The 22,476-nt window shown below is 42.9% G+C and overlaps 1 protein-coding gene across 1 annotated transcript in view; it reads right to left on the bottom strand.

The window, feature by feature from the left end:
- LOC146210254 (WD repeat and HMG-box DNA-binding protein 1-like) overlaps positions 1 to 22,476 on the bottom strand; it is a 309,305-nt gene that overhangs the window by 89,053 nt on the left and 197,776 nt on the right. Inside the window, exon 5 of the mRNA XM_084582118.1 lies at positions 16,664 to 16,784. Within this exon, the coding sequence (XP_084438244.1) occupies positions 16,664 to 16,784 (121 nt within the window). The remainder of the gene's footprint in view (positions 1 to 16,663; positions 16,785 to 22,476) is intronic.

Here is a 22,476-nt window from a genome sequence, read left to right on the forward strand (position 1 = left end):
AGACAAACGCAACTAACGCCCAGTCAGAGATATTGCAGGATAGCAGCTTCCGCTGTTGACAAGTAATCGCCACTACCCACCGGCAAACATGTGGTCGAGTCATGTAGGTAATGCTGAAATCAGATTGCCTAGCAGTGGACGCTTGAACACCCTGCCTGATTGTCACCCAACAAAGTAGCCAGGGTAGAGTAAATGGATCCGAAATGGATAATGGATACTAAAGAACAGAATCCCAGCGGAGGTGTGGGAACTTCCGCAGTAGCCGCTGAAGCAGTAAATAGTATATGAAGGATCGGTTGACCCAACAAATCTAACGCGATTAGCATTGCTCCTAAACGTGACATGAAACGGCTACATTCGCTTTCTTTCTTTCCTCAAATTGTTACGGTAAGCCGTCTCTAGAAATCATTTAAGAATAAAAAGTAGATCGAAAGCTGCCATCACTACCAGTGGTGAGCCGCCGCCTCTCTGTGCCACATAAAATTTACACACTAATTGTAATCAAGCTTGTAGCCTTTAGCCGACCTGATCAGGAGCATAATTTTTTGTCATTTCTGACCGAATGGCTTCGCTGCTACTGAAAACTTTTTTTTTCTTTCAGCTAGGTACTTTCAGAAAGCAAAAATTTGCACGCGAAAGCTCCAAAATGCCGATTTCCGCTATTTGTCGCCTGTTCCGCGGATGGGACCCCACATACCAGCATGGCGGTTGTTCACAACTCGGCCGCTAGATGGCGCCACATACACAAAAGTTGACAGAATTGACAGCCGTGTGGTGCGGACGCGTGTTCCATCGCTCCTCCGATTGCACGTGGCTACCGGAAACGGACGGACTGGCGACAACGGGAGCTTCCGAAACGTCAATATATGAGTTCTTTCTTTTATTAACTTTATTTCGTTTTCAGCTAGTTAGGTTAGGTGCAGCCTAAAGAATAGATTTTAGCTCTTGGTCCTAGCGGCCTGGTTTTTCGTGCCGGCAGCTAGGTTTTCTTGGCGTTCATTGTTTAGCTATCTTGTTTAGACAAACATTTTTCTTTCTAGGCTATTGGCATTCGCAGAATTGGTTTTTAAAACGTGTTTGCTAGTCGTTTCTTGTGTCTTCTTTTGGCAATTTGTATATTCTAAGAATTCGTAATAGTTATAGTTCAGTCGATGAGTGCTTAAGATGTGCAATCAAAAGAAGGTAAAGTGTACTCAGTGTGAGGCGCAGGTTAATCTCAAAGAAACGCGTTTTGACTCTGTAGGTGAAGCGAAAGGCAGCGACTTTTTGTGTCGGTGTTGCGTACTGAATGCACGTCTAGATAGATTTGACCAAGAAAGGGGCAGCTTAGTGTCTCGTGTGGAGGATTTAGAAAATGAAGTACGTTTGCTAAGGACGGAAAATCAGAAACTGCTTGGACAGCTTACTCAAATTGAAAAAAAAAAGGGGCCGACTTTGTCCTTGGAACCAACAAGGACGAACATTCCAATGCGGGCCACGTGGCTGGGGCCAGCACTGGCATGGAAGGCATAAGCAAAGTAGGTCAGGCGGATCCGAACCGTCAGAGTTGTTTAGAAGCAGCTAAGACGCCGGAAAAAAAGGAAGAAGTAAGCAAGAATGAAAATCCCAGATATAAGGACACAGATAACAGAAAGCAGGAGCCAACAGTTGGGAGAGGGAGAGAGAAGGCCCGGGTGCTTATCGCCGGAGATTCTAACATGAACAGGTGCAAGCGAGATATCTTGGCTGTAAAAATAGGCTGTTGAAGAATTCCGCAGAGCGCAGTATGGTAATAGTAGCCGCGGGTCTAAACGATGTCCTAAATGGTGACGCTGCAGGAGTGGTGGAAAGTTTAGCAAAGGGAGTTGGCGAGTTCAGGGAGATAGCACAGCAGGCGCAGATAGTTGTATGCACAGTACCAGAGGTGCTAGGATTGAACGGAAAGATGGAAAAGGACGTGGTGACAGTTAATCAGGACATAAGAAAGTTAAGCCTGGAGAAGCGTTTCGAAGTGGTTGAGGTAAACAGGGAGGTACGTAAAGCAGGTTTTGGTAGGGCTTTTCAGCAAGATGGCATTCATTTTAACAGAAGGGTCGGAGCAGAGATCGGCTGGCGCTTGGCAGGCAGGGCTGTAGCTTTTTTAGGGGGTCCGCGAGGACTCCGTGCACAGAGGTAGTTAGAAGTGAAGCAGAAGAAAGTGTAATAATGGAGGCTGAGCCCCCAAAAATGGCAAAGAGTAGGTCGAGAAATAAAAGTACAAAAAAGAAATTTAACACTAGGATCAGCTACATAAACATGCAAGGAGGTAGAAAAAAAGCGAAATGGCTAGAGATAAAACAGCAGTTGAAGGATGACAAAATAGGTGTGTACGCTCTTTGCGAGACTCATCTCAGGGATCTAGAAGATCCGCCGTTTATAGAAGGCTACGTCTGTGAAGGTTGCAACAGAACCAGAACAGAAGGAAAGGGTGGAGGGGTAGGTATGTTGATACACCAGGGAACAAATTGGCAAACAATTAAATCATCTTGTAAAGAACATATCTGGGTTTCAGGAACCATTGCCGGCATAAGGACATGGCTAGGGGTAGTTTATTTAGGAACAGGACATCAATGCAGGCAAGAAAACAGGGATCTTGTTGAATGTCTCAGTGACGATATAAGCCAGTTTGGAAACGGGGCTAATATTATTCTGCTGGGGGACATGAACGGCCACATCGACGATCTGGATGGATACACGGATTGTAACGGGAAGCTAATGCTAGATTTCTGCGAGCGACACGATCTAGTTATAGTAAATAGAGAAACAAAATGTGAAGGCCAAATCACGTGGGAATTCCGCAACAGGCAGACGACCATTGACTATTGTCTAATGTCGCAGGAGATTTAGAGCAAGGTCACAAAAATGGAAATAGACGAAGAAGGGGAGTGTAGTCTGGGAAGTGATCATAAACGTATTAGTCTGCAGATGGGGCCCTTGATGAAAAGAGAAATGGAACTTAGACAAAACGTAAACGCAAAATTAAACGACGATCAAATAGCGCAGATAGTAGCAGACATAGAGGAACCAATAGAGAAAAGCCCCATGGAAGACTGGGATTATGAACAGGTAGAACTACTCATAAGGAGGAAAATTCAGGAGGTTAAAGTAGCAAACCGCTGGAATGGAAAGAGGAAGCCACGGAGCTGGTGGAATAAGGAAATCAGGGAAGCTACTGAACAACGACGGGCTGCTTCAAGGGAACACCGAATGGCAAAGAAAGCACAGGTTTCTCAGGAGGAAATCGACCAAACATGGGAATCATATCGACAAAAGAAACTTCAGGTGCAGGCCGTCGTCCAAAGTAAAATAAGACAGTCCACCGATCGCTGGATGGCTGATATACACGATGCCTCTAGAGGCGGAGCAAGAAAATTCTGGAACCATATAAGCTGGCTAGGGAAGAATAATCAAAGAAAGCAAGATCGGATTCAAGATAACGAAGGAAATTGTTTAAAGGGAGATAACGCAGTGAGCTACATTACATCAGTTATAGCCGAGTCATTTAAGAGCGACTATAGGGTAATCTCCGCAAATCAGGAAGCAACACAAGGTAGCAGAATTCAAAGCAGCTTAGAACTGACCAATCTAAACTGGAAAAAGGGAGAAAAAAATATTCCTAAAAACACATCTAAAGGAATAGATGGAATTACGATCAAGCTGATTAATGAACTCGGTCCAAAAAGTAAGGGAACGTTGTTAAAAGCTCTGGAAACAGTCATAACGAATAAGCAAATTCCGGACAGCTGGCGGCAGAGTAAAATGAATTTGATTTATAAAGGGAAAGGAGACAGGATGCACATAAAATCCTACAGGCCGATTACCATAACATCTGTTATGTACAGGTTAGCCATGCAGGCGGTGAAATTAAAGGTGCAAGCATGGGTTGAAAGTATCAAGATACTCGGAGAACTTCAGAACGGCTTTAGAAATGGTAGGCGCTTAGATGATAGCCTGTTCGTGCTTACCGAATGCATAGAAATATCTAGAGTGGAAAATAGACCTTTGTATTTGGCCTTCCTGGACATAAACGGGGCGTACGACAACGTAGCAGGGAACTCCTGTAGAACATATTAAAAGAAGAAGGTATCGGTTATGAGATAATAGAGTTCCTATAGGAAATATACCGGGATAACAAAGTAGAAATTGCGTGGGAAGAGATAAGAAGTACGGAGGATGTCAAAGTATGCAAAGCATTAAGACAAGGCTGTCCTCTATCACCAGCGCTGTTCATGCTTTATATGATAAACCTAGAACGGAGGATACAAGCCAGTAACTTAGGTTTTAACCTGTCATATAGATTAGGTGGAAAGGCGGTAGAGCAGCGCCTCCCCGGTTTGATGTATGCAGACGATATTGTGCTGCTAGCTGAGAGTCTGGAAGAATTGCAAACTCTAGTTAAGTATTGCGGAGACGAAGGGGACGATGTAGGCTTCAGTTTCAGCGCAGTTAAGTCGGGTCTGATGATTTTCAATGGCTCAACTGATCAGGGTCTTAAAATACAGGGCCTTTATATACCTACAGTCGCAGAATATAAATATCTGGGGGTATGGGTAAACGAAGGATTGGCATACATTGGAAAGCATGAGCAATCACTTAAGGCCAAAGGGCGAAGGAATGCCGGGATAATGAAAAATAAGGCTTTGTGGGGATACAATAGGTATGAGGTTTTGAGGGATATTTGGAAAGGAATTATGGTGCCCGGACTTACTTTCGGAAATGCGGTTTTGTGCCTAAAATCAGAGGTACAGTCGACATTAGAAACAAATCAGAGATCAGGGAGATATGGGCTGGGCATCTTTCGAAGTACGGGAAGCTCAGAGTAAAATATTATATGAGGAACGCCTGAGGAAATTGGACAGTAACAGATAGGCAGCTAAAGTATTTAAATACCTGTACCTAAAAAGCGTTCACTCACAATGGAGGAAAAGAACTAGGAAACTAACTAATAAGTATGCTAGTAACAAGGACGGAGAAATAAAGAGCATTAAGCAACACGTGAAAAACACAGAAGGTAAAACTTTGATAAATTCGATGGAAAAAAAACGGAGTGTGGAATTATACCGAAAGTGGAAAATGCAGATCAAGAAGGAAGATTTCTTTGATAACTCAAGAGGCAGTGCCCTACGTTTTGAAGCTAGATCAGGGTGCCTTAGAACACGCAGCTACAAAAAGAAATTCAACAATGGAGATGACGCATGTGCTGTATGTGGAAACTCCAGTGAAACAATTGACCATATTATACTCGAATAAAATGGTATCCATCCGGAAGTTAGTGCAGGCGCAATCACTGTTCCTGAAGCTGTGGGGTTTAGAGATAACTGTGGCCGGGTGGATAAACCGGCGGTGGAAACTAGCAAAAAACGACTGGAAGATTGTTGGCCTAAAAGCAGAGAAGTGACATAATGTTAGTATTGTAGGTACAAAAATTTAATAAATAGAATGATAGTTTAGTTAACCATTTTAAATCAATAATTAGGATATAGGGAGAAAATGAGCATGATAGCTACTGCTACCACCCCGTTTCAAAGGCGACGCTCCAATATTCCATCCATCCATCCGGCAGCGCCCATGTTAAAACGGTCTATACGCAGTGCCTGGTGTCATCGACGATTCCGGAGCCAAGGAAAAAAGCAAAAATTATCCACATTCATAAGAAAGGGGACTCTAAGGACCTTAAAAATTACAGACCAATCAGCTTACTGTCTGTTACGTATAAGATATTTACTAATGTAATCCCTAATAGAATCAGGACAACCTTAGACTGAATCAAGCAAAGGATCAAGCAGGTTTTCTAAAACCGTACTCTACTATCGATCATACCAATACCATCAACCAGGTGATAGAAAAATGCTCGGAATATAACCAGCCCTTATACATAGCATTCATATATTACGAAAAAGCATTTGACTCGGTAGAAACCTCGGCGGTGATGCAGGCATTGAGAAATTAGGGGGTAGACGAGCCGTACGTGAAAGTGCTGGTATATATAGTGGCTGCACAGCAATCACAGTTTTGCAAAAAGAAAGTAACAAAATTCCCATAAAGAAAGGTGTCAGGCAAGGAGACACGATCTCCCCAGTACTATTCACAGCTTGCTTAGAGGAAGTATTCAGACTTCCAATGGGAGCAGTTAGGGATAAGGGTAGATCGGGAATGCATCAGTAATCTGCGATTTGCTGATGACAATAGCTTGCTAAGGAACTCGGAAGATGAACTGCAAATAATGATTGATGACCTAGACAGGAAAAGTAGAAAGGTAGGTTTGAAAATCAATTATGCAAAAGACTACGGAATGTTCAACAGCATCGGGAAGGAGCAGCAATTTACGTCAGGTAGCGAAGCACTGGAAGTAGTAGGCGAATATGTCTACTTGGACAGGTAGTAACCGCAGATCCGGACCATGAAAAGGAAATAACAAGACGAATAAGATTTGGATGGAGCGCATTTGGCAAGCACTCGCAGATTATGACTAGCAGCTTACCGGTATCGCTCAAGAGGAAAGTATATAACATTTGCATCTTACCTGTACTCACCTATGGGGCTGAAACGTGGAGGCTAACCACGAGAATCCTACATAAGCTAAGGACAGCACAGAAGGCTATCGAAAAATGGTAGGGGTAACATTAACAGATAGCAAGCGTGCAGAGTGGGTCCGAGAAATAACTCGTAACTGACATTTTAGTGGAAATCAAGATGAAGAAATGGGCATGGGCAGGACATGTAGTGCGGAAAGAGGATAATTGATGGTCGCTTAGGGTCACAAACTGGATCACAAGGGTAGGAAAGCGCAGCAGGGGGCAGTAGAAAGTTGGGCGGGCTGATGAGGCTAAGATGTTCGCAGTGGTCAAGTGGATGCATGCAGCTAGCACAGAACCGGGTTAATTGAAGAAATATGAAGAGGCCTTCGCCCTGCAGTGGGTATAGTCAGGCTGATGATGATGATTATGATTACTCATCTGTCGAGGTGCGTTGGCATTCTTGCATACATTTCGATACTTCCTTGTGGTCTCCGTCAAGATAAAAATATATAACCTCATTTTTGTCTCACTTAAGCTGCTATTTTTTGGTTGGGCAACTACAACTGAAACAAATATGCATAAAATATACATGTTACAAAAAAGCTGTCCGTTACATAGCCAACGTTGACAACCGTGCTCCAACCGATAAACAATTTTTACAATATCATATTATACCAGTTCACAGCTTGTACAAATATTTCTTAGCAATCAGATACAAAATATCTTCTAAAATATATTAATCGAGTGTTCCTAGACTTAGCTTGTCTCTCACGAACACTACCAGCTTATATACTCCGAAATACAGTGGTTTATTATCCCTTTTTGCCGCACTTGTTATAGAAACCAGATGCTGCGATTCAATATGCCCAATTTATTAAATAAACTAGACTCTATGAACATTGAAATTGCAAAACCGGTGTGTGAAAAATTTGATCCGCCTTAAGATGAAATCATAAAATAAATCATCTTAAAATATTCTGTATGCATATGCTGTATGTGCGAAAAAGTTTTGTCTAAAATAATTAGCCAATTTTCTGATAATTGAAAAATTGCAATGTACTGTGTTTTGTTGTTCCCTGCTGTATGCCATGTAACGGGGGGTCCGGGAGCTCTTCAAGTGGTCTGCGATCCCTTTCCGACCCTGACCTACACATTGTTTTCTCACTGTATACAATACGTGCAGCTAATGTGTGAAAACAATGACCATACCCATACCCAAGCTATGCAAGACATCTGAGGTAAGTTGATGCACCTACTGATAGGTGTGATAGCGAACTTGGTCGGAAATGTCAACAGTGGAGCTACTATGGCTATCGCATAGTCCGTCTGCGAGTGTCCATTTTCTTCCTTTTTCTTTTCTTGTGTGATCATGCAATAAAGTACCTAGCTGCTCGCGAAGCTCGGTTGCAGTTACGCTAAGAAGCGTTTCACAACTTCGCGTTACTAAATGCATTTTTCTACCTTACGACAGTTCACATTATGATGTCAACAGTGAATGTGCTGCAAGTTAGCGAAACATTCTTGTGATCGAAGATAAGAATTAGATTCACAACTGAAACACTCGATATGAGTTCTTTGTTTGAAAATCACAAACAAGCAAAATTACACGGGTTCGCGAGCAGAAAATAAAAATGGGATCAAAATGCTTTCGGTGCATATTCGTAGCACCTTGAAGAAGACCGGCACTGGTAGGACCACATTTTTTTTATTGGATAGCGCTGGCAGCTTAGATTAGGTTGACATCAATTTCGTGCATACAAGCTGCATGCAGGACTACAGAATGTAAATGACAGGCATGAAATTGGCGACATAGTGATTTAAAGGCGGGTTATGCTACCCTGGCAGCTGAACAGCTTAGAAATTTTGGCAGCGTTGAACTACCGTCACATTACGTTTTTCGGTGTACACTCCAGTATACATCCTTTCCGAGCGAGCGCTAAATGCTGACATGCTCACACTAGAAATGACAGTACATACAAATTAGTGTTGCCAAATTGTGAAACAGAGCTCTGATATTTTTCAAATAACAGGCTCCTACCCCGTCGGCGCCTCACTCGAAGCGCAGGCTCTCCCTTGCCGGTTTCTGGCGACGCAGCAGGCCGCTTCCATCGAGCGGTGTGACTCGGCGTTGTTGATATCTTCTGTATGCGCGCTCCTGATCTGTGCAATATTTCTACCTTGTAATGACATGCTGGAAACCTAGTCTGGGCGGAACTGTGTTTTTGAATTTGTGTGTTTGGGTGCAAAATCTCATTTTATTTTTTTCGTTTTGCGTCTTAATCGCGTCGAGCCTGCTGTCAAAAGCGCATAATGGTGCTACAGAAAAAAAAGGGCACAATAGAGCAGGTATACTGTTTTAAGGACTCGTTGCTATTGTCATTTCCTTGATTATACGCCTGCGTTCGAACGACGCATCGTTAGTGCATTGTGAGCAAAGCACCTGCGTTAAATTTCCCAGCTAGCGCATTCAGTGCTATTCTTCTCATATGTCTGCACTGATGTTTGCTGTTGTCAGCGGAGATAGTTTTCGGCGTTTTTATTCAATTAAGCAATTTCAAGAGTAACTGTCTTTTTTGTTTCCGTGCATACATGTAACATCTGCAGCCATTGTCAACCGTCTTTTCTGATATCGCCTAACTGGGTACACGCAGTGCTGGAACTTAATGTTTTGAACTCACCGCTTCTTATTTTATTTTTTAAGTTGCAGACACCGGAGAAAAATGTTTCTTCTGTGCGCGTTACCCGAAGTGCTTACGAAGCTAGTTCTTGAGGCTTTCAAGCAAAAACTGCCATGTAACGAGTGGTCAAATTCAATAAGCTTTTTATTCACCATAGTTTCAAGTTGCCTGTTTCCTCTAGAAAATTGCTTTTGTGAATTACACATCACTGTCATGAATAAAAATTATCAATGTCTTGGTTTTCTGTCAAACAAGAGTTGCATTTCTATTGCCCTGCCTTTTCTTCGCGCTCATCCCTTTTTCGTTTTAACTGAAATGCAACTACACATTCCCGAGCATAACATTGGGGAACGCGTTTTAGCTATCAAATTAAAATTAGGAAGCACTTGATACGTAATTGTTACCTCCTGCCGCTGGTGCTAAATAACCATCGTATTTGTTTAGAATGCCAAAGCGTGGTGCCTAAATATTTTGCCACAACTTTTCATGTTTACGTTTGCTTTCAGCATAATTTTTTTTACATTCTGTATTCTCATTATTTTATCCTTGTGTTATGAATGCTGTGTAGAATCGAAAGCACATTTGCCTTTCTGTGTCCAGAAACGTAATGCTGCACATATTCGGTGTGGTAGCTTTTTTTTACATTTATTGTGAACTCATGTTTAAATAAAAGCGCTTTATACATGGTTTCTGCAGTTACATCCTCTGTTACTTGTATGATTTCTGTAATGTTTTGCACAGCCGGGAACTAAGCACGGTAGAGCGTCGGATTATATGGAATGTTTAGACGGCAGCCATTGCCACTGCAATTAGGCTCGGTTGAATTTCGTAATTACAAGGCGTAAACTGCCGGACTCGTTTTGTTTCCGCGCAATACTGCTGCGCGTGGCTGCGATGTGGTGGGTATGTATGGCATCACAATGTAGCAAAGCCAGCATCCGATTCGCTTTTCTTTTGACGTCTTCGCTCTGCTCTTTGCAGCACACTACTTAAAGATGTTGGCAGAATATATCAAGTTTATATACCACACACAGGCCCTTTTGCGCATACAGAGTCTAACCAAATAGCGCTGCTCCGCCTACAATTTACGAGCACGATAACAACGCCAAAGGTCACTGCCTTTAATTCTTTGAGGACGTCGGTGGGGTGAGATTGTGGCGCCGAGCACCTACGCGAAGCCGTCATGCACAGCGTATCTCTTATTCAACAGAAAGGAACAATTACACGTGACGGCGATGAGCGCTCTTCAATTGCGAACTTGAATGGAACCTAATGACATTGTAAAGGCTCCAGTAAAACGTCTCATATTTGCCTCAAGGGAACATATTTTTCGCAGTGAGCATCTGCTTCCTATATCAGCGGTATGTGCTCCGCATATTTGGGAGTGAAAATCTACCCCATATGACCTCGCGCTGCATGCCGTAACTGTTCCGTTTTTGAAGAGTGAAAATCCACCCCCAATGAACTCCCGCGGTCATCGGCAAGTGTTCAGTTTTTATTGGGGTAAACTTTTACCCTACTCAAGTCTTTTGAATCAAATCTCGTTTAGGGAGGATGTAGCGGACAACCTATTTACTCCGACTGGATTAGTGTGTAGAGCTATCTTCACCACTCGACGCCATACTTCTTCACCGGTGCGATTTTTCTGAAGCCTCTAGATACGCTTAGGAGTGCAGGCGTTCGTTCAGATCAGGGCCACAATTCTTCCACAAGCCCGTGTTTGGCCACGTGCCCCTTCTGCATCACCTGGCCTCTCCAAGCTGCTTCCGAAATACCTGAGCGCACTTGATCCGTTGAGCCCGTCATGCCTTCGCCAGATCTTTGACGACGTGAGACTACCCATGTCTCTCGATTACAACCCTACAAGGACCGAGACGTTTTGTTGTCCCCTTAAGTGCCAGGATGACTCCCTCTTCTCCTGGAGTCTAAAGAAGATGACGTGGCGCCGGCAACAGATGCGAGCACCAGCTGTTCGAGCGAGGACCTGCAGGCGGCTATCTTGACCTAGCTCTAGTAAGCAAGCTCGCACTACAATAAAGCACGTTAGAGCATTCATGATTCTCGCAATGCGAACTAATAACTCCTATCTGCTGTTCCTAAAACCAATGCCATGGTCAACCACAGTCCGGTCTCCAGCCTGCTCTGTGCCTGCATTGGCACTGAAGTCGCCCATCAGTAAACTGCGTTTTCACTTTCCCCATCGATGTTTCTACCTCTTAGTGGAAGCTTTCAATAGCCTGGTCATCATGTCCATGTAAGCGTGTAAAATCCTTCAGGTTATACTGCTTACTATGCCTAATTACGATGCTGGCGACGCTCTCCTGGATGCTATATAATTCATCTATTGTACCACCTATATCCTTATTGACAAGGAACCCTGCTCCTAGTTCTCATCGGTCCGGTAAACCTCGACGACATAACATGCTCGCCTTTTCCTTTCAATAAATCCATCTATCTATCTGTTCTGATGAAAGAGTTGGTTTCCAGAGGTGTTCACCAGGATCCGTTCGCATCCGATGGACAATTGCAAGGTACCGGGATTTTGAGCGTCGGTGCTCTTGCACGTAAGGCTCTACCTCTACGCTACAGCTGCCCCCTGCATTTGTCTTACTACCAATTGTGTTGCTGCTTGTTCGTTTTGAAAGGGGGTTTTTACTGTGTTTTAACAGCGATAATAGCCCTCTCGAAGTTGCACGGCCAGTCTAGGCCTCCACAAGCGAGCTCGATCAGCACAGCGGCACTTCGTCGTCCTTATCCTCGTCTTCGTGATATTCTCGCCTACTTATTCCTCGTCTTCGTAATATCCTCGCGTTCGTTTGTGCCCCGCCGCAATGGTGCAGTGGGTAGGGCACTCGATTGTTCGGCCCAAGGATGCGGGACCTAATTCCGGCCGCGGCGGCCACTTCTCAGTGGAGAAAAGCAAGGCGCTTGTGTGCGGTGCAATGTCAGTGCAGGTTAAAGTAAGGCATCTCTCATAGCCTGATTCGATTTGGGACGTTAAACACCAGACAATAAACCGCATTCATTACCTGTTTCTGAGACGCATTTTGCACTATAAATCAAAATAAAAAATTGAGGCTCAAGACTCGTTTGCTATAACCTGGCGAGAGCCGCGCGAGTCTGTGGTGTTTTGTGTCAAGCCCGCTAGAAGAAGCCACGCATCTTCTAAAGGGAGAACACTCATTGTCTGGTTTATCTTCAATTTTTCAAGCACTTCATCATCATCATCATCATCAGCCTTATTATACCCACTGCAGGGCGAAGGCCTCTCCCATATTTCTCCACTTAACCCGGTTCTGTGCTAGCTGCATCCACTTGACCCCTGCGAACTTCTTAATCGCATCCGCCCACCTAACTTTCTGCCGCCCCCTGCTACGCTTCATAAAATAAGTGCTTTCAAGCACTTATTTCAAACCAATTTCGTTTTTTAATGTTTCGATCATTTTTACCCTTTTTTCCTTCAGCTCTTTTCTTCAGCGCCCTCCGACGTTCTTGCGCTATTAAGCATTTAGTAGATATTGGCGCAATGCACATATTAGTAGATAGCCAGGAATAATTGAAAACGATAATTCTAGTGGATATCAAAGGGACACTCTAGGCTTCAGTTTTAGCGAAGTCGGGAATAACTGTTTTACAAAATACAATACCAAGACATATCCAGACTTCCAATATGTAGCGCACACACGACGAGGGACTGAGAACGAGAGGACACACACAGCGCTGTGTGTGTCCTCTCGCTCCGAGTCCCTCGTCTTGTGCGCGCTACAGATTGGAAGTATGAACCAACAAGCCCAAATTTCGACATTATTGAAATATCCAGAGTTGCAGAACATAAATATTTCGGGGTATGAGTAAGCGATACACGGGAAAGCACGAGCAGTATATTATCGCAAAGGTCGAAAAGATCGCATTTTGGGAATACAACAGGTATTAGGAGCATTTGGTAGAGCTTTAAGGTGCCAGAACGTACTTCGCGAATGCGGTGTAAAGCCAGAAAGCAGTGGTAAAGTCGAGATTAGATATAAATCAGATGGCTGTTGGACGATAGGCAAACCCACACATCAGGTGGTAAATGGTGATATGGGTAGAGCATTGTCGAAGCACGGGAAGCTGAGAGTAAAATATTAGGTGGAGAAATCGTGAGAAAACTTGACAGTAACAGATCGGGAGCTAGAATATATAAATGCCTAAAAAGTGTTTGGCTCAAAATGGAGGTAAAGGAGTAGAAAAGAAACCGGTAAGTATGTAGGACACAATGTCGGAAGCGCGAAGCAGCAAGTCAAAGACACAGAACAGAAAAATTTGATAAATTTTATGGGAAAGAAGAAGAGTGTAGAAAGATTTTGAAAGAGAAAAAGGCAAATCAGGAAGAAATCCGTATTTGTCATTCTGGAAAGGCAGAACCCTATTTTTTGAGCAGAACTTTTTGCTGGGATAGTTGGTTCATTGTGACTTGAGTGAAAACAGCGCGAAAGAAGCCCGATGGTTAGTGAGCGCTATGCTTACCGAAAGCTCATTAGCCAATACCTGTTAAGGCAATTAAACTCGCTTGTCCTTGTTGATCCCTTCGGAACAAAGAACTCGACGGAAATTATTGCGTTCTTTCAATCATGCAAAAGCATTGGTAGCGTGTTTTCGGTAGATGCTAAGGACCTTTTCTATTCTATTCCACACAAAAATCTGTTCCCGGCTGTTCACTCTTGTATTGAAAAGAAAGGTGTTTCATTTCAAAATTCGGCCGGTATTTCGATGAGAGTATTTTATCTTTGTTGGAATTCGACCTTAGTGCCACAGTGGTTGAGTTTGACAATTAGGTGTACATACAGAAAAAAGGAATTTGCATTGGGTCCTGCGTAGCGCCTGTGTTAAGTGATATCTTTCTCGCAGCAGTGGACAGGAGTGTGGATGATAGGTTTGAGAAGAGCAAAGTCCTAAAGGTTTTCCGGTATGTCGACGATTTTTTAGTTGTTTTAAGCAGGCAAGATGCACCAACTTACAGAGCCGCTGCAAATGAAATTCTAGATACGTTTAAAGAACTCAGCCATGGTTTGGAATTCACGTGTGAATTGCCACAAAACAACAAATTGGAACTCTCCTTGGAACCAGACAGATTCTGTTTGATGTACAAACCTCGGAGTCAAAAAGGGCTGTTGCCCTACGAGTCGGCTCACTCAAAAATAGTCAAACGAGCGATAGCCACATCAGGATTAGGTTCTGCAATAATGAGATCATGTGAGCACTGCATGCAGGAAAGCTTCCAACTGCAGGCAGCACGGCTACTACGGGCAGGTTTTCCGAAGACAGTGATATCGGCAGTGACTGAAGCTTTGCTCCAAAACGTTAAAGGCAAAAAGACAAATGTTACCCAGGAAGGCAACAGCAGGGCGAGACCAACCGCTGTCCCGTATTCCCACCGTGTAGCCCATAACTTGAAAAAAGTTGCCAATAAGTATAAGATTCCTGTAGTGTTTTCTGCCCCTTCTAAGCTACCTACGTTGTGTCATAGGATAAACAACGAAAAACCATAGAGAACAATCCTGTGGCGTGAAGCATGCTAACATGTTCGTCAGGTGTAGGTAAGGGGTGATATACCAGATTCCGCTTACATGCGACAAAGTTTATATCGGACAAACCGGAAGGTGCTTGAACTAACGTTTAAGGGAACACGAGCGCTCACTTGGAAACGGCACTGGCTCTAATTTAGCATGCCTCGTTTACGCGAAACAGTTGTTCTAGATAGAAGTAGGGATAGCGTAGCCCGGGAGTTGAAGCGTTCTTTATAAAAACAAAGGGCTCGGATTGTGTGAGCTATGCCTCAAACTCTTTGTACGAGAGTGAACTTGCCTTCTTGGAACAACTTTGTTAGGTTTTTCGCTCACTACGCGTGTTTTAATCGTTGATTTCTTCGTTTTTCGTGAAGGTCTGTGCGCAATTTTTATCCACACGTGGTCATTTTCTATCAGTTCAGTTCAGTCGTTCAGTCGTGTCCGACTCTTCGTGACCCTATGGACCATGTCACGCCACGCTTTCCGGTCTCTCACTATCTTCCTAACATCACATAACTTCATCTGCAGTGCCTCGAGGATGCCATCTAACCATCGCGTTCGCTGCCTACCCCTTCTCCGGCGGCCCTCAACCTTTCCCAATATCAAATCTTTCTCCAGCCACTCCTCTCTTCTCATCAGATGACCAAAGTAGCTGAGCTTTTTAATAATTTGACCCTCCAAAAAGCAGTCAGGTTTATGGTCGACAATATGGACTGATTTGATCCTCTGGCAGTCCAAGGAACTCTCAAGAGTCTTCGCCAGCACCACAATTCAAACGCGTTAATTCTTCGGCGGTCAGCCTTTTTCACCGTCCAACTCTTGCATCCATCTATCAGTTTTTATCATTTCCACAATTTCATTTCGTCAGTTTTTATCGGTTTTATACTTGTTACCTGCTAGCGATGTTTTATCTGTTTTATGGTTTTTCACACCATGTTTCATTGACTGTTTATGTCTTCAAGTGTAACTTTTTTCACTTTGTTTTCATCCATTTTCGAAGTCAGTTGACTTGTAACTTTTACCGTTTTTTTTTTGGCTCTTTACACCATGCATGTTGCTTTTAATGTTTTTGTCATCAAGTTTAACTTCTTCATTTTGTTTTCATCTCTTGTTGAAATCAGCACACTTTTAGCTTTATCACCCTGTTATGTTTTTATCGCTTTTTGGCTCTTTACCTCCATGTGACGTTGACGGCATCTGCTTATCTTTTCCACTGCCTTCGTATATATTGTACGAGCTTAGTTCAATAAAATTCAGTCGTCAGTCAGCGCTCTTTCCTGTCCCTTCTTCGCTTCGGGCTTCTTTCGCGCTGTTTTCACTCAAGTCCTATTTTTTGAGGCTGCATCCGGTTGCCTTACTACACGCGGCTACAAAAAGAAATTTAACTAAAATGACACATGCGCAGTGTGTGATAAATCCGTAGAAACAACTGAACATATTATAATAGCTTGTTGTAGAATGCATGCAAGCAGAGCCACTGTGCCATACGTCCAGGGTGTACTTATGCCAGTGGACGGATGAATGGATCTGGTTGGTCGATAGCAAAAAGTGGCTGGGAGTCTGGAGGCTAAAGAGCACATATAAGATTGAGTAGGTAAAAAAAAAAAAAAAGCTCTGCTAGCTGAAATGAAGAGTTGACGGATTTGTAACAGCATACAAAATTCTAGGCAGAAAAAAGACTAGCAAAGTGGAAACTGCCACCACCTATCTACAAGAGGGATGCTCCCCGTCCGTCCATCCACGCTAGTCACACGTTTTTGATCGGCTACACAAAGGCTGTCACAGAAAAATAGATCGTCTGCTATCTGACTTTGACAGCACATTGGCCTGAACCTGAATAGCACCTCATTGACTGGCTCCCGATGCCTCCCACTCAGGGGGCGCTCAAATCCGGCACACTCACCCGCTCCAATGGAGGCTACGGTGGCGGCGCAGAGGCACGGGGGTAGACACAATCGCCCGAACAGTGGCCTCAGCGGGCTCGACGCGGAACACTTGAACGCACAGCGCCTGCTGTGAGCGGCCTACAAAAGAAAGCCGTCGGTCAGTCACACCACTCTGATAAAACATATTTGAAATTGTAGGTCACCTGACCTTTTTGTGTGTGTGTGTGTGTGGGAAGATCAGTGAAAACTGTTGCGCCCACTCCACGAATCCCCTTAGGGAAAAAGGCCATATGCAATGTATTCTGTCTATTTCAATTTAATTATTCATTAGTTGGCACCTGTACTTAAGATGCAAAACAAATGCGTTATAACTGACATCATCATCATCATCATCAGCCTAACTATACCCACTACAGGGCGCAGGCCTCTCCCATATTTCTCCAATTAACCTGGTTCTGTGCTAGCTAGAAACCCATCAACGAATTAGCGGTGAGCGGGAGGGCCGAATAGTTCAGGATCTCGCTACAGAATAGATATTCAGCTCTAAACGAGAATGGCGACATTACCCTAGAAGCAATGAACAATAATTTCAGAGATATCATTACTGAATGTGCGGTAGAAGTAGGCGGTAGGATAGTTAGAGAGGATACCGGCAAGCTGTCTAAGGAGACGAAAGATTTGATTAAGAAACGCCAGAGTATGAAAGCTTCCAATCCAACAGACCAGATTGAATTGGCCGAGATATCTGTTAACTGTTAACTTCAAAAACACAATACTGGAACCCACCAGGATAACATCTACAGCTGCTACAATACTAGATCATATTTTATGCAATATCGAAAATATTACATCAGGTGTGTATGATACAATAATTACTGACCATTCTCCAGTATTTGCACTTTACATAGGGTACAACAAGGTACTAATCACTCGCGTTCTAAGACCACCCGACTTAATAACGTTTTGTTAAAAAGAAAACTGCAGCTACTGAATCCAGAAAGTGTATTTTATGCTGATGTGCACTCAGAGTGTGCAAATTTTGTAAATGTATTGAAGACTACAATATCTGAATGCACAATTTATTATCAAAGAAAATACGACAGGACTCTTAATCCTTGGATGACCGAGACGATACTGAGAGCAATAAAAGAAAAGGATACTTGGTACAGTAAGTGGAAGAAGCAGAAAGAGAATGTGTATTATTTGCAGCAATTTCGCATTGCTCGAAATTCAGTGCTGTCCATGATAAGGAGGAAAAAAGAATATAAAACGCCGCTTATTGAACGAGCTAATAGGAACACTAAACGAATATGGAATGTGATAAATGATGTAATTGGCAAGCCTCCTACAAGGTACGTCTATCCCGATGTAGTAAATAATGACACAGCATTGAGATTTAATGCATATTTTACCAGCTGGCACAACATATACCACTTACTCCATTCGGGGCCTGCCAATAGCAGCTTTACACTAACTGCACTTACACTTACTGATATAATTGGAAGCTTGAGTAGCGCCAAAGCTACAGGGCCACACGGGATACCAGTGAAAGTTGTGAAAGATAATGTTGAGATTGTTGCACCCCTTTTGCTCCATACATTTAATCACGCAATATAGAAAAGTATTTATCCCGACATACTGAAAATAGCAAAAGTCATCACCTGTATATAAAAACGATGATAACAATGATCCAGGCAGCTATCGTCCAATATCGGTGCTTAGTGTAATAAATACAATTTTTGAAAAAGCTATAGCAATACAAGTACGCTATTATTTGAAAGAAAATAATATTGTTTCTCAATGTCAGCATGGCTTCCGATCTACATCCACAGCGGTTCTCAAACTTACACAGTCTATATATACATCTTTACACAATATTGAAATTCCGGTTGTATTGTTTCTTGGTTTAAAAAAAGCTTTCGATACTGTTAGTTACTCTATTCTGTTGAAAAAGCTTGAACACTACGGATTCCTCGGGTCCACACTTGACTTTTTTGCTAGTTATCTCTCAAACAGGAAGCAATACGTTTATCTTCATAGTTTTTCCTCCCCCCTTTAAACAGTTGAAACGGGCGTGCCCCAAGGCTCTGTTCTAGGCCCTATTTTGTTCTCTTTATATATTAATGATCTCCCTCAGATTTTATCTTCATCTAAGGCTGTTCTTTACGGTGATGACACGGCAGTAATATTTTCAGGCAAGTTACTTTTAAAATTGGAAGCAGTAATTAATTCCGAAGCATGTGGAATAGACGAATGGTTTAACTGCAATAAACTCACGCTAAATAAATCAAAAACAAAATTTGTTCTATTTCGTCCCAGAAATAAGTTCTTTAATTCTTCTAGCCTCAATATTTTAATTGATGGAGCAGCCTTGGATGAGACAGAATCAATAAATTATTTAGGTATTACAATTGACAACCAGTTGAACTTTAAAGAACACATTACAAATCTGTGTTCGAAACTTGCTTCAGCTTGTTATATTCTTTTTCGAACACGATTATATTTCTGTACCCGTATATTAAAAATGGTTCACTTTGCCATATTTCATTCTCACCTTATCTATTGCAGCGAGCCGTGGGCATTCACATTTAAGACATACTTAGATCCCATCATTCGTCTTCAAAAAAGAGCCGTATAATGACCTTCTCGCACTGGCACTCATCTACACCTTTATTGTTCTCAGAGCTACATATACTCCCTTTTACTCTTGCGTCGGAAATGAAAGTTTGCTCTGTAGTAAATGCCATTCTCCTGAATGCTCACCCTTTACCAATTACAATATTTGTTACACCCAACAGGAACACCAGAAATGCAAGCAATCTAAACTTTAACCTTCCTATCAAAAGAAACTTTTACGGCCAGCGCCTAATACAGTATGTCGGTGTAAAAATATGGAATAATATTTCACTTGAAATTAAAATGGCAAATAACTTTTTATTTTCCATCAAAAGATTTTATTTTGACAGAATTGTATTATTATTTCACTAAATAAAAGAGATAAGAAATGCTAACATTTCTGGCGCTACCAAATGTGTGTGTCTTGGTTGTATTCATTATCTTCAGGCCCCGCCGGGGTGACGCAGTGGTTACGGCGCTCGTCGAATCCTGGCCTAGGCGGCCGCTTTTCGCTGCAGGCGAGAAGCAAGGCGCCCGTGTGCTGTGCGATGTGAGTGCACGTTAAAGAACCCCAGTTGGTCGAAATTTCCGGAGTCCTCCACTACGGCGTCTCTCATAGCCTGAGTCGCTTTGGGACGTTAAACCCCACAAACCAACCATTTTCTTCAGATAGGGAACTGTATTCCGTGATCTCTCAGCTATGCAAGTCGCCTAAAATAATTTGTGTATGTGCATGCCTGCGTTTCATTGCTTTGCTGTTATGTTTTTTTTTTGTACTTTACTTTGTGTGCTAATTGATTGTTACGTTTGCTTGTTATAAGCCTTAAAACATTTGTTACATGTCCTTTAGCGTGTCTCTACTGCTGTGTATATGTATGTATGTATGTACGGGCCTATACTAGCTTTGGCTATTGGACATTTTTGCAATTTGTATATTTCTTGAAATAAATGATTGATTGATTGATTGATATTAAAACCAATCAATAAGCGCAAGGTGGCCGATATAAGGAAGTATAACACTGAGAAAATTGAACATGCTGTAAAGAACGGGGGAAGCCTTAAAGCGGTAAAGAAGAAATTGTGCATAGGCAAAAACCAGATGTATGCGATAAGGGCAAGGAGGGCAACGTCATCACGAATATGGACAAGATAGTGAAAGTAGCCGAGGAGTTCTATACAGACCTCTACAGTAGCCAAAGTAGTAAGGACTGCAAGGAGATTGACGGTAGGGAAAAACAGTCAGACGTTCAACCAGTTACGAAGGACGACGTCAAGAAAGCATTAGAAACTATGAAAAGGGGGGAAATCAGCTGGAGAGGATCGGATAATTACAGATTTGCTGAAGGACGGAGGGGATATCGTGTTCGAAAAGCTGGCCACCCTGTGTACGCAGTGCCTGGTGTCATCGACGTACCGGTACCATGGAAGAATGCAAACATTATCCTCATTCATAAGAAAGGGGACTCTAAGGACCTTACAAATTACAGACCAATCAGCTTACTGTCTGTTACGTATAAGGTATCTGCAAAGGTAATCGCTAATAGAATTAGGACAACCTTAGACTGCGATCAAGCAAAGGATCAAGCAGGTTTTCGGAAACGGTACTCTACTATCGATCATATCCATACCATCAATCAGGTGATAGAAAAATCCTCGGAATATAACCAGCCCTTATACATAGCATTCATTGATTACGAAAAAGCATTTGACTCAGTTGAAACCTCGGCGGTGATGCAGGCATTGCGAAAACAGGGGGTAGACGAGCCGTACGTGAAAGTGCTGGAAGATATATAAAGTGGCTGCACAGCAACCACAGTTCTGCATAAAGAAAGTAACAAAATTCCAATAAAGAAAGGTGTTAGGCAAGGAGACACGATCTCCCCAGTACTATTCACAGCTTGCTTAGAGGAAGTATTCAAAGACTTGGAATGGGAGCAGTTAGGGATAAGGGTAGATGGACAATACCTCAGTAATCTGCGATTTGCTGATGACATTGCCTTGCTAAGCAACTCGGGGGATGAACTGCAAATAATGATTGATGACCTAGACAGGAAAAGTAGAAAGGTAGGCTTGAAAATCAATATGCAGAAGACTAAGGTAACGTTCAACAGCCTCGGAAAGGAACAGCAGTTTACATTAGGTAGCGAAGTACTGGAAGTATTAGGCGAATATATCTACTTAGGACAGGTAGTAGAGAGTTTTAGGACTGCGTAGTGCGCGTTACGTATGCATATCCTGCGTTCCCTGTGGAACGCAAAGGCCTGCGTTGCTTCCGTGCCGCAGAGAGAGTTTTAGTTGTACGGAAGCCCACGAGTACGCGAGACTTCGAAAAGTAATGCAATGCCATATACAGCGCGTTGCACAATTAGAGGCGCGATGTAAAATGCTTCTCCCAGCTAAACGGTGGAAACCTCGCAGTTCAAATTTGGCACAGAAAGGGCATTTTGTCGCTAGTATTTTGTAATACCAAATTTGATTGGGGTACTTGCCTGATTCGTCCAAAAGAAGTTAGATGTTCCGGTCTTATGCGGCGGCGACGACGCCAGACGAGCCGCTGCAGCAGCGATGGTACTGGTGGCGCCACCTCATGCTGCTACAACAACTCTGTAGCAGACGTTTCTGGCAGAATGTTTGAGTTGTTGTAAGCAGCTGAGGTGGCGCCACTAGTACCATTGTTGGGGCAGCTGCTCGTCTGGCGTTGTCGCCGCCTCATAAGATCGGAACATCTGACTTCTTTTGACCTAATCAGGCACATACCCCAAACAAATTTGGTATTACAAAATACTAGCAACAAAATACCATTTCGGTGCAAAATTTGAACTGCGAGGATTCCGCGGTTTAGTTGGGAGAAGCATTCTACACCACGCCTCTAATTGTGCAGCACGCTATATGTGCATAATCAAAAACCTTCCTTTTTACTTTTATTAACTACGTAGGTCAGGTCAAGTCAACCAGACCGAGACGGTTCTGGTTTTGTTGCTAGCTCACTTTAACTCTATCGCATCGTCTGCATCATCGCAGTGTTCCTGTCATAGTGTTTCTTTTCCTATCATAGTACTGCCAGTGGTGCCGATTGTGAATGAATGGGATCGTCTGCTGCTGCGTTCAGATTGAAAAAAGTATATCCGGCATACCTACCGCCAATCTTGAGCGTTTAAAGTGAATGTCGTCTGCTGCTGTGTTCAGGAGAATATGTCTATGCAACCTACCTTTG

This window comes from Amblyomma maculatum, chromosome 1 (genome assembly GCF_055883805.1).
Source record: "Amblyomma maculatum isolate TAMU_Amacu chromosome 1, ASM5588380v1, whole genome shotgun sequence".
Classification (NCBI taxonomy): Eukaryota; Metazoa; Arthropoda; class Arachnida; order Ixodida; family Ixodidae; genus Amblyomma; species Amblyomma maculatum.